The sequence below is a fragment of the Bufo gargarizans genome, chromosome 2, assembly GCF_014858855.1.
Source record: "Bufo gargarizans isolate SCDJY-AF-19 chromosome 2, ASM1485885v1, whole genome shotgun sequence".
Lineage (NCBI taxonomy): Eukaryota > Metazoa > Chordata > Amphibia > Anura > Bufonidae > Bufo > Bufo gargarizans.
The window spans coordinates 340,306,257-340,323,411 of NC_058081.1; the positions used below are offsets into that span (position 1 = coordinate 340,306,257).

The 17,155-nt window shown below is 44.0% G+C and overlaps 2 protein-coding genes across 2 annotated transcripts in view; one reads left to right on the forward strand and one right to left on the reverse strand.

The window, feature by feature from the left end:
• LOC122928102 (PARP1 binding protein) overlaps nt 1-13,946 on the reverse strand; it is a 61,003-nt gene extending 47,057 nt beyond the window's left edge. Inside the window, exons 1-2 of the mRNA XM_044280600.1 lie at nt 13,757-13,946; nt 11,125-11,382 (exon numbers count right to left, since the gene is read on the reverse strand). The gene's annotated coding sequence lies outside the window, so the exon portion shown is untranslated. The remainder of the gene's footprint in view (nt 1-11,124; nt 11,383-13,756) is intronic.
• The window catches only part of NUP37 (nucleoporin 37), a 53,124-nt gene that overhangs the window by 4,910 nt on the left and 31,059 nt on the right, over nt 1-17,155 (forward strand). Inside the window, exon 2 of the mRNA XM_044280603.1 lies at nt 4,413-4,590. Coding sequence (XP_044136538.1) covers nt 4,423-4,590 — 168 coding nt within the window. The 5' untranslated portion in view covers nt 4,413-4,422. The remainder of the gene's footprint in view (nt 1-4,412; nt 4,591-17,155) is intronic.

The window sequence follows — 17,155 nt, forward strand, 5'->3', positions numbered from 1 at the left end:
TGTCCACATATAAAGAAAGGAAGCTCCAGCACCAATGGTAGACGTTTTAGCAGTCCCGATCTTTATTCACCAAATTGTTCAGAGTAAATACAGCATACAGTGGCACTGATTCCCACTGTTTTCCCAGTAGATTTACGCGTTTCAAACAGTAGTGTTCTTAGTCATAATGGATTATTAATGGCTCCCCCCCATACCTCCGAGCCTTTATCTTCTACCAGTGATATAAAGCTCCACTGCTTTTGGAGCAATTTTCTTTTTCTATTTTTTTTTCTGTATATATATATATATATATATTTTACAAAATGTCTCAACGGGTGTACAGCGCCAAGGAGGATTATGCCATACTAGCCTCAGAGTCTGACTCTGACAGTGGAGAAGAAGAATCTTTTCTCATGTATGACTCTTCTTCCGATTCATCACTTGACGAACCCTCTCACAGGGCTGTCATCTTAATGCTGGCCGGCCGGGCAGACGAGCGGCAGCGTCACGACTGACGTCACATGCCTGCGCCGCCTCCTTCATTCAGAAAGTAGGCCGGGCACATGACGTCAGTTGTGACGCTGCCGCTCCTCTGCCCAGCCGGCCAGCATTAAGATAACAGCCCTGTGAGTAGGATGTGGCTATATTGAATGTTCTACTGCAGAGGGGGCCTCATGAATAGAATGCTTATTAATTGCACACATTTTATAACTACTGGAGCTGGGGGCCGGAGAACAGTGAACGCACCGGCCCCCAGCTCCTCCTCCCAGTCCCTCCCCGCTATTTTCTATTAATTGTACACATTTTATAATAACTAGTCTGTACTGGAGCGGCAATGGGGGGGGGGGGGGGGGTTCTGTGGATGGCACTGTTATGGGGTGGGTGGGGGTCTGTGGATGGCACTGTTATGAGGTGGGGGGGGGTCTGTGGATGGCACTGTTATGGGGTGGGTGGGGTCTGTGGATGGCACTGTTATGGGGTGGGTGGGGGGTCTGTGGATGGCACTGTTATGGGGTGGGTGGGTCATATGATTTATTAAATTCATGAAAAAGAATTATTAATAAAATCATTTAAAAAAAAAAGTATTTGGGCAAAAAGGCAGTTTCGGTCAAGGGGTATCCTGAATTTTCGGTTTCGGACCAGAATTTTCATTTCGGTGCACCCCTAGTTCAAATAGAAAATTAGACAAAAAATGAAATTCTCAAATTTCATCCCCATTTGCCAATAACTCTTATGCAACACCTAAAGGGTTAACGACGTATGTAAAATCAGTTTTGAATACCTTGAGGGATGTGGTTTCTTAGATGGGGTCATTTTTGGGTGGTTTCTATTATGTAAGCCTCGCAAAGTGACTTCAGACCTGTAGTGGTCCCTAAAAATTGGGTTTTTGTAAATTTCAGAAAAATTTCAAGATTTGCTTCTAAACTTTTAAGCCTTGTAACATCTCTAAAAAATAAAATATCATTCCAAAAATAATTCAAACATGAAGTAGACATATGGGGAATGTAAAGTCATCACAATTTTTGGGGGTATTACTATGTATTACAGAAGTAGAAGTATTACAGAAACTGAAACTTTGAAATTTTCTAATTTTTCCCAATTTTTGGTAAATTAGGTATGTTTGAATGCAAAAAAAATAACTTTTTTGACCCAATTTGAGCAGTGTCATGAAGTACAATATGTGACGAAAAAACAATCTCAGAATGGTCTGGATAAGTCAAAGCATTTTAAAATTATCAGCACTTAAAGTGACACTGGTCAGATTTGCAAAAAATGGCCTGGTGCTTAAGGTGAAATAAGGCTGTGTCCTTAAGGGGTTAAAAGTACAACTTGTCCTGCAACAAAAATAAAAAGCCTACCGGTATGCGTACAGGAAAATAAAATGGGTATGGCTTGTGAAAGGCGGGGAGGGAAAATTAAGGCTGCATCCTTGAGATGGGTGTACCACCTTTTAGATATTGATGACATAATATCCACATAAGTCATCAATATCAGATCAATGTGGCTACATCACCCAGTAAGGCTACTTTCACACTAGCGTTCGGGCGGATCCGTTCTGAACGGATCCGCCCATAATAATGCAGACGGAGGCTCCGTTCAGAACGGATCCGTCTGCATTATATTAGCTAAAAAAAGCTAAGTGTGAAAATAGCCTGGGACGGATCCGTCCAGACTTTCAATGTAAAGTCAATGGGGGACGGATCCGCTTGAAGATTGAGCCACATTGTGGCATCTTCAAACGGATCCGTCCCCATTGACTTACATTGTAAGTCTGGACGGATCCGCACGCCTCCGCACGGCCAGGCGGACACCCGAACGCTGCAAGCAGCGTTCAGCTGTCCGCCTGTCCGTGCGGAGGCGAGCGGAGCGGAGGCTGAACGCCGCCAGACTGATGCAGTCTGAGCGGATCCGCCTCCATTCAGACTGCATCAGGGCTGGACGGCTGCGTTCGGGTCCGCTCGTGAGCTCCTTCAAACGGAGCTCACGAACGGAAACCCGAACGCTAGTGTGAAAGCAGCCTAAGCCCACCAGGCTGTTTTTACAGGAAAGATAAGGGTATGGCCACGGCCAGGTTTCTGCATGCAGTTTTGGAAGTCAAAATTAGAAATGGATCAAAAAAAGGAGAGAAAGTATTTTTTTTTACTTCAGGTTTCTTGATGCAGTTTTGAAGCCCAAACCAGAACCGTATTGCTTTTTCAGTGTTTTGCGGGGCGTTTTTCACCGATCCGTTGTTCCTTTTTTTTTTTTTTTTCGTTGTGTTTCTGTTCCATTTTTCCGTTCCGTTTTTCCATATGGCATATACATTATACAGTAATTACATAGAAAAAATTGGGCTGTGCATAAAATTTTCAATAGATGGTTCCACAAAAACGGAATGGATACGGAAGACATACGGATGCATTTCCGTATGTGTTAAGTTTTTTTTTGCGGACCCATTGACTTGAATGGAGCCACGGAACGTGATTTGCGGGCAATAATAGGACATGTTCTATCTTTCAATGGAACGGAAATATGGAAACGGAATGCATACGGAGTACATTCAGTTTTTTTTTTTTATGGAACCATTGAAATGAATGGTTCCGTATACGGAACACAAAAAACGGCCCGTAAACAGAAAAAAAAAACGGTTGTGTGAAAGAGGCCTAAAGTGAATAGAAGCTGAGCTGCAGTACCTCCCAGCACGGCCACTACACATGGAGCTTTCCTCACTTTGTTACTGGCAACATCGGGTGCTGGTTGGTGGACCCCCACCGATTTGAGATTGATAACCTATCTGGAAGGACAGGTATCATCAATATCTAAAACGTAGTAAAACCCCTTAAAGAGAGTCTGTCACCAGATTGTGACCTTATAGACCGCTTACATAGCGCTCTAGCATAGCAGTCTATGATTCTAATGGTACCTTTGATGTGTGCTTCTGAAGTTCCCCCAAGGCAAAAACAGACTTTTATTCATATGTAAATTAGGGCTCGCAAGTGCCCAGGGAGGGGTTCACCTCGTTGGAGCCCAGGCTGTTCTGCCTCTTTTCGTCATATCCCCGCCCCAGCCTCTTCCTCTGCCCGCCCCGCTCTTCCTTTGCGTCCTCCTTCTCTGCAGCCGGATCCCGCGCCTGCGCTATCCATTGCTTGGCCGGGGCATGCGCACTGCGATGCCCATTGTGGGTGTCTCTGGTCCGCCTCCTCGCCGCTGTTTCTCGCCGTTGGCTGGCGCATGCGTAGTAGCTACTGCGATGCCGTGCCCACAATGGGTATCGCAGTGTGCATGCCCCGGCCAAGCAATGGATAGCGCAGGCGCGGGATCCGGCTGCAGAGAAGGAGGACGCAAAGGAAGAGCGGTTCCTGTGAACAGGATTAGCACCACAGGCCAGCAGTGCACGCTCCCGCACTGTGAGAGATACATAGCACATACGGGGCCAGGAGCTAATGCGCAGACATGGCAGACTATGTGCGCTCGCTCCCGCGATCTCTTCAGAGTGCAACCGCTGGTGTATTCCAGTGGTGGCCGTAACTCCTAGAGACGAGCAGTGTATATAAAGACAAGAAAAATTATGTGAAGATCAGGTAGCATTATTTTTAACATAAAGCATATTAGTAAGTTACTTGTATTAGGTTGGTACACATCATTAATGTCACTTCATGTGATGAGACAACCCCTTTAAAGGATTAAAACCATTTAAAATGACACATAGCCATGCCCACCCATCCAATCGCTGGTTGTGGTAGGTGACTGCTGCAGTTATTTCCTGTGCATCGAGACCAGCGGAAACCCGTTGTGCATTGACACGGGAGCAGCGGGGGATCAATGAGGTGACTGCTGCTTCTTTCACTTTTTTTTTTTTACCTACTCCTTTATCAATAATTTCTCCCAGCTGTGCACCCCCTTTATTATTATGTTTAATTCTAATATATAATTATCCTTCTCTGATATTTCAGTCTGGAAGTAATGCAGCAGAGAATGAAACAAGACTCAACTAGGAAAGCTACATATACAGTGGACTGTGAAGACTTTATACATGTAGTGGAATTTAATCCTTTTGATTCTGGGGGTGTCGAATCCTTAATAGCCTATGGTGGCAACAATTATGTAGTTATCGCATCTTGCCGATTTCAGGTAGGTTTCAATATGGCTTTATTTCTGAAAATCAATGCTATAGTTTATTTTATTTTTTATTAATACTATTAATTTGTGTGTGTGTATATATATATATATATATATATTTGTGTGTGTGTGTCTCTCTCTCTCTCTCATATATATATATATATATATATGTGTGTGTGTGTTTGTGTGTGTATATATATATATATAGTGGGGATTCGCTCTGGTAGACAGGACAAACGGGTGCAGTATAGAGGCAAAGACACTGCAGTGTTTATTCACACTAGTTGCTGGTTCACAGTATGACAGTCCATTTTAAGTATTGGTGTTAGTTCACACCCAAAACAGTTCATACAGAAAAACATTCACCTTTGATCCTGGGTGTTTAATCCACACCCGGCTGAATGCTCAGCCTCAGAAAGTCCACCTGCAGGCTTTAGGCGGCCTGCTCGCCCAACCCACTTACTTCAGCTTTCAGCCCACACACAGGCCTCAGATCTCAGCAGAGTTTCACACAGCTCCAGTGTCGGAGAGGAATAATCCACCCACCCGACACTGCTGGCTGTTTTTTATAGGCCTGTCAAAACCCGTCCTGGACCGTGGGGAGTAGTCACCCACCCAGCACTTTGACTACTCCCAGTAAGAGCCGTCCCGGATCAGCTATTTACAGCCATACTAGATAGCAAGGTGTCACATAGCAACTGCTGCTGAAACATGAAAACTGGCTCTTACTCCACCGAGGCCAGGAAACTTGTTGACACATACCTATCATCCACGATGATGCCTTTTACCTTCTTACAATATATATATATAAAATATTTACATAGCGCCAACATATTCTGCAGCGCTTTACAATTTAGGGGTTCATGTACAAAAAGTCATAAATAACATAGCAACAAGTCAATAATTAGAACAAAAGGAATGAGGGCCCTGTTCACAAGAGCTTACAGTCTATTGAAAATCTTCTATCTATCTCATCATGTCTATCTATCTGTCTCATATCTATCTTTCTTATCTATCTACATATACACCAAAAAAATGCATAGCAGCATTGTCAGTAATATAGTGGGTGCAAATCCTCCCAGGCTGTCGGCTTTTAGTCCAATAATCAAATAAAAGCAGAAGAGGCAGCTCCAAATCAGACGAGGGGCGGTGATTTGGAGTGCTGCCTCTTCTTCTGTTTATTTCTCTACAGAGGCAGATTTACATGTATGCGTGACTTGGCTGAGCATGCATGTGTTTTCTGTGAGAAAAGGGGAGTAAGCCACTGTCAGACCTCTTTAGCAGCAGTTTGTCTCTGGAAGGCTTCTGGTGCCTACTGTGGGGGATCCCCTCGATGCTGCTATGCGCAGGCGCCACTTATAAAGATCAGAAGCAAAGCACATGGCCAACATAAGATATGGAGATGCATTGCCTAACTTCAGGGGAGGAAGCACTGGGAGACTATAGGGAGGAGGAGACACTGGGGCAGGTGGGCAGTTTCGTGCACTCTGAGCAGGAATGCCCATCTACCTGGGAGCCGTTTTCCAAAGTAACAAAAATGTTTTTTTCTGAAGATTGCATTAACGCACAGATTACACATGGGTATGTTAGCAATGCTTATCCAAGAATCTGATGACCAATACTGTAAGTTATATTAGTAAAAAATAGATGACAGACTTCCTTTAACCATCTTATTTTGCTTAAGGGCTTTTTCACATAAGTGAGTCCATTGCAGGAATCACGCTCTGTGTGTGAGTGTGATCCTCTGCTCTGGACTTGCAGGAGCGCACAGCATTATCATGATTTATAATGCTACTAGATATTAAGCCGGTTACAATAATGGGTGCTAGAACAGTAGTGCATAAACATTAGTAGGAACAGTCTATATTAAATGGCAAGGGAACTGACTGGTGGCTGGGGCGGAGACTGCTGGCTGGGACTTGTGGCTGAGACTGCTGGCACTGAGTTTTGGCTGTAGCTGAGAATGCTGGCACTGACTGGTGGCTATGGCTGAGACTGCTGGCACTGATTGGTGGGTGAGACTGGTGGCTAAGACTGCTGACTGCGGCTACACCTGCTGGCACTGACTGGTGGCTGTGGCTGAGACTGCTGGCACTGAGTTTTGGCTGTAGCTGAGAATGCTGGCACTAACTGGTGGATATGGCTGAGACTGCTGGCACTGACTGGTGGCTAAGACTGCTGACTGCGGCTACGCCTGCTGGCACTGACTGGTGGCTGTGGCTGAGACTCCTGGCTGAGACGGCTGACACTAACTGGTGGCTGAGACTGCAGGCACTGGTGTGGGCAGCACGGTTCTAAGTGGAACTGGTGGTGCTGAGACCACTGGCACTGTGACTGGTGGCTTTTACAGCTGGCACTGACTGCTGTCACTGTGACTGGTGGCACTGACTGGTGGTGCTGAAACGGCGGGCACTGTGACTGGTGGCTGATAGAGCTGGCTCTAACTGGTGGTGCTGAGACCACTGTGACTTGTGGCTAATATGGCTGACACTGACTGGTGGTGCTGAGACTGCTGTCACAGTGACTGGTGGCTGATAGAGCTGGCTCTCTGGTGGTGCTGAGACCACTGTCACTGTGACTGGTGGCTAATATAGCTGCCACTGACTGGTGGTGCTGACACTGGTGGCTGATAAGGCTGTCACTGACTGCTGTCACTGTGACTAGTGGCAATGACTCATGGCTGGCAATGACTGCTGGCTGATACGGCTGGCACTGACTGGTGGTGCTGAGACACTGGCAATGTGACTAGTGGCTAATACAGCTGGCACTGACTGGTGGTGCTGATATGGCTGGCACTAACTGGTGGTGCTGAGACCACTGGCACTGTGACTGGTGGCTTATAGGACTGGCACTGACTGCTGTCACTGTGACTGGTGGCAATGACTGCTGGTGCTGGCTAATACTGCTGGCAGCAGCCGCAGTTTGTATCTGATAATTCTGTAATTTCTGCCTCTCTGTGCATGTAATGGCGGCGCTTGTTATGCACAAAATGACTCTACTCAAACTGACACAACACACCATAAAAGGCGGTTATTGGCCAGCGCGCAGTTGTGGGGATGGTGTTATTGGACGGCTCCGTGCTGTGGGCGGTCCGTACGGCGCGTGGTGCGCCGAGTGTTAATTGGCCTGCACAATTGTGAGCGGTCCGGGCGGCGACTGATTGGATGGCCGCGCTTCTGTGGGCTGTCCAGGCTGCATGTGTTGCGCCGTGTTTTCATTGGCCGGCGGACACCAGCCCTGAGCACTCACACAGAGCTTTTATTGATGTGTCTCTGCATGGCCTTTTTTCCACCGAATCATAGTGACATAAAGCTGTCAGTATGATTCTGTAGAACTAAGGTCATGCAGAGACACATAGCATTATAAACCATGATAATGCCGTGCGCTCCTGCAAGTCCAGAGTGGAGGATCACACTCACACACGGAGCGTGATTCCCGCAATGGACTCGCTCGTGTGAAACAGCCCTAAGTGAGCAGAAACTTCTCATCTCTTACTTTCTGCTGATGCTTATACACAAATGCAACACACATGTACACAGTGACCATCTATATAAAACACACTGATTTACTCTGTGCTGAAAGAGACAATCAGCAGGACTACATAGATTCGGGAGCTAACTGTGGATGTCATGTAGTGCAGTGACTGGGAAGGATGTGCGCCATGTGTTGATAAGGAGAGCGAGTATGTTATATCAAGCACAGGACTTATCTGCCAGCTCATGCTTTATCAGCCAGCTCAGGCTTGTGGGCAGGCTCTCTCTTTTAGGCCTCATGCACACGGCCATTGTTTTGGTCTGCATCCGAGCCGCAGTTTTGGCGGCTCGGATGCGGACCCATTCACTTTAATGGGGCCGCAAAAGATGCGGACAGCATTGCGTGTGCTGTCCACATCCGTTGCACCGTTTCGTGGCCCCGCAAAAAATAAAATAACATGTCCTATAAGAATCAGCAGTTATATTAAAGACTGTCCGTGTCGTTCCGCAAATTGCAGAACGCATATGGATGCAATCCGTGTTTTGCGGATCCGCGGTTTGCGGACCACAAAAAACAGAACGGTCGCGTGCATGTAGCCTAAGACTGAAGAACAGACTGCTTTCTCTTCTGTCACTCATCTCTCCTGTTTTTATAGCCTGTCAATCTGGCAGGATATACAAGTAGGTTAGGTGGGAGCCTGAACTCCGACTGCTGCAAGTACCTATTCTCGGCTGGAAAGCAGGACACGCATGCACCATTCCTCTCCATTGTGTCACTAGGACAAATTCATTTCAGAAACTTCCATACATCTCAGTGACTGCCACAATGCTGACTGCCCCCTCCCCCTGAGCAGGGTTTTCCTACTTCTTTAGAATTGGAGGATTCTGGAAAAAAAAACTTCTAAAGTTAAGGAATTCCTACCAATTAATGTTTCTTATAGCTACATAGTTGATGAGGTTGAAAAAAGGCATAGGTCCATTAAGTCCAAACTGTAATTTTACTGTTCAACCAGAGGACAGCAAAATAATATATACATGAGACATATGCCCATTGCATCATGATAAGGGTAAAAATACCTTCTTGGCTCAAAATACAACATTTCATCAACACCACATCTCCAAAAATCTAGTGTTCATAAGCCCTGTACCTCACATGGATCCAGAGATCTCCCTGCCAATAACAGTGCTCTGCTAGATTTATATCAAGCTGGCAGCTCAAGGGGAGTGTCCTTTCTGCTGCAGCTAAGGGGGCGTGTCCACGCTCTCCCTATCACAGCTCAGGAGGCAGTTGAAGGTTAAAGAGGACCTTTCACCTAAAAAAAAAATTTAAACTAAGACCATAGCTTTACTTACATGCCCCCATGAAGTCTTGATCGGTTTTTCTTTTTTCAAACTGTGCCCCCGTTTGTCCGCTATGCCCCCCGGAATAATTCCCGCCGTCTATGCTAATGAGCCAGCCTCAAATGGGCTGGCTTTAAAAGTTCTCCTCGGCGTGCCTTCTATCTTCTCCCTGGCACGGAGCGCATCCAATCAGCGCGCTCCGCTCTTAGCCAGGGAGAAGACGCTCCAGTTCTCGCGAGACTTCAGAGAACTGGAGCGATTTCGTCTATCCGGCTAAGAGCGGAGCACGCTGATTGGATGCGCTCCGTGCCAGGGAGAAGATGGAAGGCACGACCGGGAGAACTTTTAAAGCCAGCCCATTTGAGGCTGGCTCATTAGCATAGACGGCGGGAATTATTCCGGAGGGCATAGCGGAGAAACGGGGGCACAGTTTGAAAAAAGAAAAAACGATCAAGACTTCATGGGGGCATGTAAGTTAAGCTATGGTCTTAGTTTAATTTTTTTTTTTAGGTGAAAGGTCCTCTTTAAAACTGAGCATGTGCGGCTATCTCAGTAAGCAGGACAAAAAAAAACAGCAGGTGGCGCTATACAGATATGTTTTATTGAGTAACTCAGTGGCTATGCCAAATTTTTAATTACATGCAATTACAAAAATATTCAGATATTCAGTGCTGGTTTGAAAACTATAGAATATTTTTTGTGGGACAACCCCTTTAATTGTCTCACACGGTAAAGATACTAGGGTGTACATTCACTTAAGAATATACATATCACACTGCCTAAAGCAGTGTTTCCCAACCAGTGTGCCTCCAGCTGTTGCAAAACTACAACTCCCAGCATGCCCGCACAACCAAAGACTGTCCGGGCATGCTGGGAGTTGTAGTTTTGCAACAGCTGGAGGTACACTGGTTGGGAAACACTGGCCTAAAGAACAGATTTAAAGGGAACCTGTCACCGGGATTTTGTGTATAGAGCTGAAGACATGTGTTGCTAGATGGCCGCTAGCACATCGGCAATACCCAGTCCGCATAGCTCTGTGCGCTTTTATTGTGTAAAAAAAAAAACGATTTGATACATATGCAAATTAACCTGAGATGAGTCCTGTATGTGAGATGAGTCAGGGACAGGACTCATCTCAGGTTAATTTGCATATGTATCAAATCGTTTGTTTTACACAATAAAGGCACACAGAGCTATGGGGACTGGGTATTGTGGATGTGCTAGCGGCCACCTAGCAGCCCATGTCTTCAGCTCTTTACACAAAATTCCGATGACAGGTTCCCTTTAAAGGAAAATAATACAGTATTTATTAATAACTGGTTAAGACGGGAAAAATTCTGTGTATTACTTTCGTGGCTTTCAGGCACCAGATTGGGCTGATGTAGTCAAGGATAAGTATTGACCCTCTACATCTAAAACAGTCTGGACTAGATCCTAATCCTGCTAGCACGTTGATACTAATAACCCGCAGGAAAAGGAGACAACCCCTTTAATTACCTTGGTCGCCCTCCTCTGCAACCACCCTAATTCAGCTATGTCCTTATACATAAGTGCCCCAAACTGTATGCAGTATTCCATTTGATTAGTGATCTGTATAGAAACAAAAATGCTTCCCATTAATGTATTTGCCTGTTTACAGCAGCTGCCTGGCACAGGTTGTCCAAGGGTTTTTAAAATTCTCAGGGAAGCAGACAGACTTGTGAAAGAAAGAAAAAAAAATATTTTTACTCACCTGCTAAAGGTCCAACCGTTCCAACGCTGCCTGTCTGGACCTCAGTTGTTCTGGTTCCTGTCAGGCCGAAGTTGATGACGTGTCCATGGTTCATGTGACCCTATGTCGTTTTGTTCTATGGAATTAAGGCTGTATAAGGCTTGGGACAACACAGATGTAAACACAGCCTAAGGGCTCATACACACAAACGTATATTCTTTCTGTGTCCATTCAGGTTTTTTTTGCGGACCATATGCGGAACCATTCATTTCAATGTGGCTGCAAAAAAAAAAAGAAGTTACTCCATGTGCATTCTGTTTCCGTATTTCCGTTCTGCAAAAAAATAGAACATGTCCTATTATTGTCCGCATTACGGACAAGGATAGTACAGTTCTATCAGGGGCCAGCTGCTCCATTCCGCAAAATACAGAATGCACACGGACGTCATCCGTATTTTTTATGGTCGTGTGCATGAGGCCTAAGCAGAAATCAGCCCCTGTACCACAAGTGCTTTATCTCTTTTATTTTTATATTTTAAGAACTTGACCTTTAACTTGATATTTGTATACTTTAATGATGCAATGCTGGAGAGCTGTTAATAGAAAGGTAATGTGAAATATCAGCATTGACCACAAGAGTGGCCGTAGATATACATGTTTCATGCCAAAAGAACATATCCTGCCATGTTCCTGAACATATCAGGATGACAAATGAATCTGGAGGGGAACACAGTCTTCCTGAGATCATTCATTCTGCTCAGCTTGTGTGTCAGCCCATTACATGTACTAGTGAGACCTTTTAGACCTTCTTGTTCAGTTGACTTTTATTAGTCCCAGATATGCAGCTCTAATAGCACAGTGTTTTGTGTAACAACATACATTATTTCTAGACCACGCAGCCAAGTAGAACAAAAGTTTTCTCGGGGTTTAACTCCTAGTTTGCTATATATTTCTTCTTCAGTTCTGTAGTTATATTACTAAGGACAAGTGTGAATGGGGAGAATCGCATGGTAACATTTATAAGGATAACTGACTCAATATTCTCAGAATTTCTGCAAATTGCATATCTGTAAAACACAGATAGTGGCCGTGTGCGTTCCGCATTTTACAGAACAGCCGGGCCCTAATAGAAAAATCCTATCCTTGTCTGTAATGCGGACAATAATAGGACATGTTTTATTTTTTTGCAGAACGGACATACGAACACGGAGTCATTTCTGTTTTTTTTTGTGGCCCCATTGAAGTCAATGTTTCCACATACGGACCACAAAAAGAATGGAACAAACACAGGCAAAAAAAAATGTTGCGCCCTTAAAATGTGATTGTGCATTTCCAACAACCAATATCCATTGTGTACAATAGGCGGCTATTCAATTCTACACCATCAAAAGTTGAGAAAACTTTCCTATCCTAACCAAATAAGCCATCCCCAAAAGGGATTAAAAAAATATTTAAAAATATCAAGGTATTCTACCCTTTAGTGTTTTTGGCTTTCATATTTATGGACAACCAGACCATGTTTGTGGGTTTAAAGTCACCTCTGCTTAAATCGATCCAACTTTTGTGCAGTGAACCCCACCTTGCCATCAAAATGTTTATCACACCCTCAAGTAAGCTGCACTCTGTCCAGCTATCCCTGTGCTTGCTAGGAGCATTGTGGTTACCAATGACATTTCCTGACTAACAAATCATGACTCTACCAAGTAAAAGACAAAATGCTCTCCCTGCATTCATTAGAAGTCGTCTGGCACCAGGAGAGGTATAAAGTGGGCTCAGCATGCATGTGGAACTTGCATTCCCTGGATTTAATGGAGGCCATTATGGCACTATAACAGGTAGCATTTAGTGTTAGGTTCCTGTCCTATAGAGATCACCTTGACGTCGGCGGACAGGCACAAATCATTTTGTACAAAATGTAATTGCCAAGAATGTCAAATTTCTAAAATGAGCGTAGCATTAGCACCAGAATATTTTCTATAATGATGGCATTATTGTACATTATTTGTGTTTGCAGAGTGCTGTTGCATTGTTTTTTTGTCTCTGTGCTTTCAGCCATGGCGACGTGCACCTGTGCATTGGGATGTGCTGACTGACCCCCTTTCTCTTTGCTGTACCAAGTAAAGGACTCACAACTTTGTGTTGGTTAGACTGCGGACACGCACCCTACATTATTATACCAGATTCTTGATTGTTTGCTTTTTGTTAGATGTACTATCTTTACATGTTTCTATTGTATAGGTTACATTATTATATATATTTTTGTGCATATGAAGCAGTGTCAACAACTTATGTGACTGCTCCTGAAGCAACTGTGCTATACATGTACTGTTGGTAACTGCTTTCTCTCCATGCACCCAGCTTATACACACAGCATAATATCTGAACACAGTCGTGAACTTTTCGATGGTATAATGTACTTGGTAAGAGGAACTATTGCTGGTCCACTCCCACTGACCACAGCAGTCCCTCTATACTACATGTGTGTGCTGCTGTAACTATCACCTATTCGCATTAAGAGCAAGAGAAATTAATTTATTAAGATGCAGGTGGTGGAGAAAAAGCCTGATAGATGTAAACGCAGTTGTCATCCTCATGTTTAAAGCTTCTACAACAGTACTAAGCAAATATCAAGGCATAAATTATGACAAACTCACCATCACATCTGTGCCTTGCGTCAGGTGCCAATGCTGTGTTCTCTCTGTTTAGCTTCATTTACTTTACAGTCTTTATGCACATACTTCTTACCGGTCTGTCCCGTGACCCAGGTTCCGACCTAACAGTAAACTGCACAGTCTTCTGTCCTTGAGTAGGAAACAAGCTGCAGTATTAGTGGGGATGACCTGTCTATGGTGCTGCAGTGGAGACTGCTGCACAGAGCTCTGCTGTCTGTGGCTAACCAATCTATGGGTTGCTCTTTTTTTGCAGCCAATGGGATCTGGTAAGTGCTGCAGAGTTAAGCCACACGTCATAGTGTTTTCATGCTAGTGTCTGCCTCACAGAAACCAATGTGACTCATATAGAAAGGACAATTTGGGAATAGGTTAGGTATCCTCATGACATGAATATTTAAAGTGAATGTTTACCAACTGAACACCAAATAAGGATCCATGTTGGAGCTGTGTTTCGGGTGGATAGGTTATCAATATGAAAAACCTGGAAAAAAACCTTTAAAGTTGAATTACCTTCCAGGTGTTTACAGAATTCTGCATCCATTCTGCCAAATGCACGTTAATGGACAGTTCCATCTTATAAAACGCAACTATACCAAAAATGATAAATTTGAGGAGGAGGCACAAATAATGAAAGAACAATTTATAACAAAAGAATATCCAGAAAATGTTGTTGATGCATCTTTATCCAAAGTGAGGGACATGGATAGGCAGTCCTTTACAACAGAGACAAATAATATGGATAAAAGATGAGAAGAGGAGATCATACCTATACTCTTACCCTTCAATGCACAATATAAGAAAATAGAAAAAATTATGAAGCGACATTGGCACCATATTTTAAAGGATAAATTCATAGGCCCCTTAGTCACCACTATCCCCCAGATAATATATACAAAGGCCTCACATTTGGGATTGTAAGTAGCACCATCTATTAAACCAAATAAAAGGGGTCAACATTCCATGCATAAATGGCTCAATATCAAAGACTTTTATAGATGTGAAAAATGCAACAACTGCTAAATTGTTACATTTCCAAAAAAGACAGAAAAGGTCAGCTCTAAACAAAATTTCTTTACATACGAAATTTTGATCTGTAGCTCCACCAATGTTATTTATGTTATTCAATGTCCTTGCAAAAAACAATGTATAGGGAGGACAAAAAGAATATCGGAACTTATAATAAACATAAAAAACGGTTATGAAAAACACTCTATCAAAACACTTTAAACAGTTCCATAATGAAGCCTTTGAGAAGGTGGAGAGACATTGGAGAGGGGGAGACCATAGCACTAGAATGTCACATCTGGAATCTAGAAGGATTTTTTACTTTAATACACTCTTACCTGGAGGCCTCAGCGCTGAATTTTAATATTATAATTTTATTTGTAGAATTAAGGACGGGTGCCCTTCGCTGATGGGAAAACGGAGTCAGGCTGTGTTACCACCACTCCGATCTCCCCTTGGCGGAAGGCCCCTATCCTACACATCCATCTGCCATGTTCCTCAAAGTCTAGGAAGAAAAGGATATCTAGAAAAGAAAATGTAGCGATAAAAATCTGACAAAAAATCAACCTTATAAAAATATTATAAAAAGTATAAGCAAATCTGTATTAGTGACTACATTACAGCAATATAAGTGGTATTCAATACAAAGAGAGAAAAAGAAACTTTAGTTAACATCAACATCATTAAATTAACCTTAATATAATAGTCTTTGACATGTATTTGAAACTGGATATTAATCCCAGTTCGGCGATATAATCAAGCCTTTGTTTTCTCAGCTTTCTATTTTATATTTATTTCCACATGTGTTTTTTTTTTTTTTAAATGGAAATGCAGGTTTACAGCCTTAATTGACGACAAAAGGCAACTGTATATAAAGTACGCAAGAAAACGCATAACAAACGCAATGCATTTTTCAGAGGTGATATAACAACAGGCTAATAAAGAAGAAAACTAAAGCATTTGAAAGGATACAAATAAATATATATGACTCACTTTGACAATTTGAAGTAACAAAAAAGTGAGGAAAATAAATAATCCGGTTTGGGTGTTTAGGATGACCGTAAAGATGACTATATAAATGAGTAGGACGCTCAAATGTTATGCAGCCACTGAGGAAGCAGTTAATCTAAACTCCGAAACAAGTCTGACAGTTATAGATACATTTCAAAATTCTGAAACCCACTTACTAGGAACCGATGGAGATATAAGGAAATCATCTCCTCATTGAGATTTACGTGGAGCGCTTCACGGACACTGCAACTTTCCTCCTGGCTTGAGACCGGCGCGTGGAGACACGTGGGACTCCAAGTACTAACTGCAGAAACCGCTGAGGCCTCATGCACACGACAGTATTTTTTCACGGTCCGCAAAAACGGGGTCCTTGATCCGTGACCGTTTTTTCGTCCGTGGGTCTTCCTTGATTTTTGGAGGATCCACGGACATGAAAAAAAAGTCGTTTTGGTGTCCGCCTGGCCGTGCGGAGCCAAACGTATCCGTCCTGAATTACAATGCAAGTCAATGGGGACGGATCCGTTTGACGTTGACACAATATGATGCAATTGCAAACGGATCCGTCCCCCATTGACTTTTAATGTAAAGTCAGGAGTCCCTTTTATACCATTGGATCAGCGTTTTCTCCAATCCAATGGTATATTTTAACTTGAAGCGTCCCCATCACCATGGGAACGCCTCTGTGTTAGAATATACTGTCGGATATCAGTTACATCGTGAAACTCAGATCCGACAGTATATTCTAACACAGAGGCGTTCCCATGGTGATGGGGACGCTTCAGGTTAGAATATACTAAAAAAACTGTGTACATGACTGCCCCCTGCTGCCTGGCAGGTGCTGCCAGGCAGCAGGGGGCAGACCCCCCCCCCCCCCCCCCTTTCCTGTTTTTAACTCATTGTTGGCCAGTGCGGCCGCCCCCCCCCCCTGTAGTTAACTCATTGGTAGCCAGTGGGCCCCCCCTCCCTCCCCTGTAGTTAACTTGTTGGGGGAAAAAACGGCACAACGGCCACAGATGCACACAACGGTCGTGTGCATGAGGCCTCAAGGTAACCTCACCCGCACCAGCTACAGGGATGTGGAGACAGAGGCCAATGATTACCACGTGGGACGCCACGGTTGTTAAAATGTCATTGACTAACAGTGATTACTCAACATTGACCACTGTGAGGACATCACCCTTATTAACCTCTTAAGGACCCGCGCCATATATGTACGGCGCTGGTGAACGTGATTTAAGGCGCTGTGCCTGCCCAATCAGCGGCAGGGGTCCATCAGTCACTGATAACTGGACCCCTGCTGTATATGCTGGCATTGGTGAAAACACAGATGTCGGCACATTAACCCTCTCACTGCCATGGTCAGCG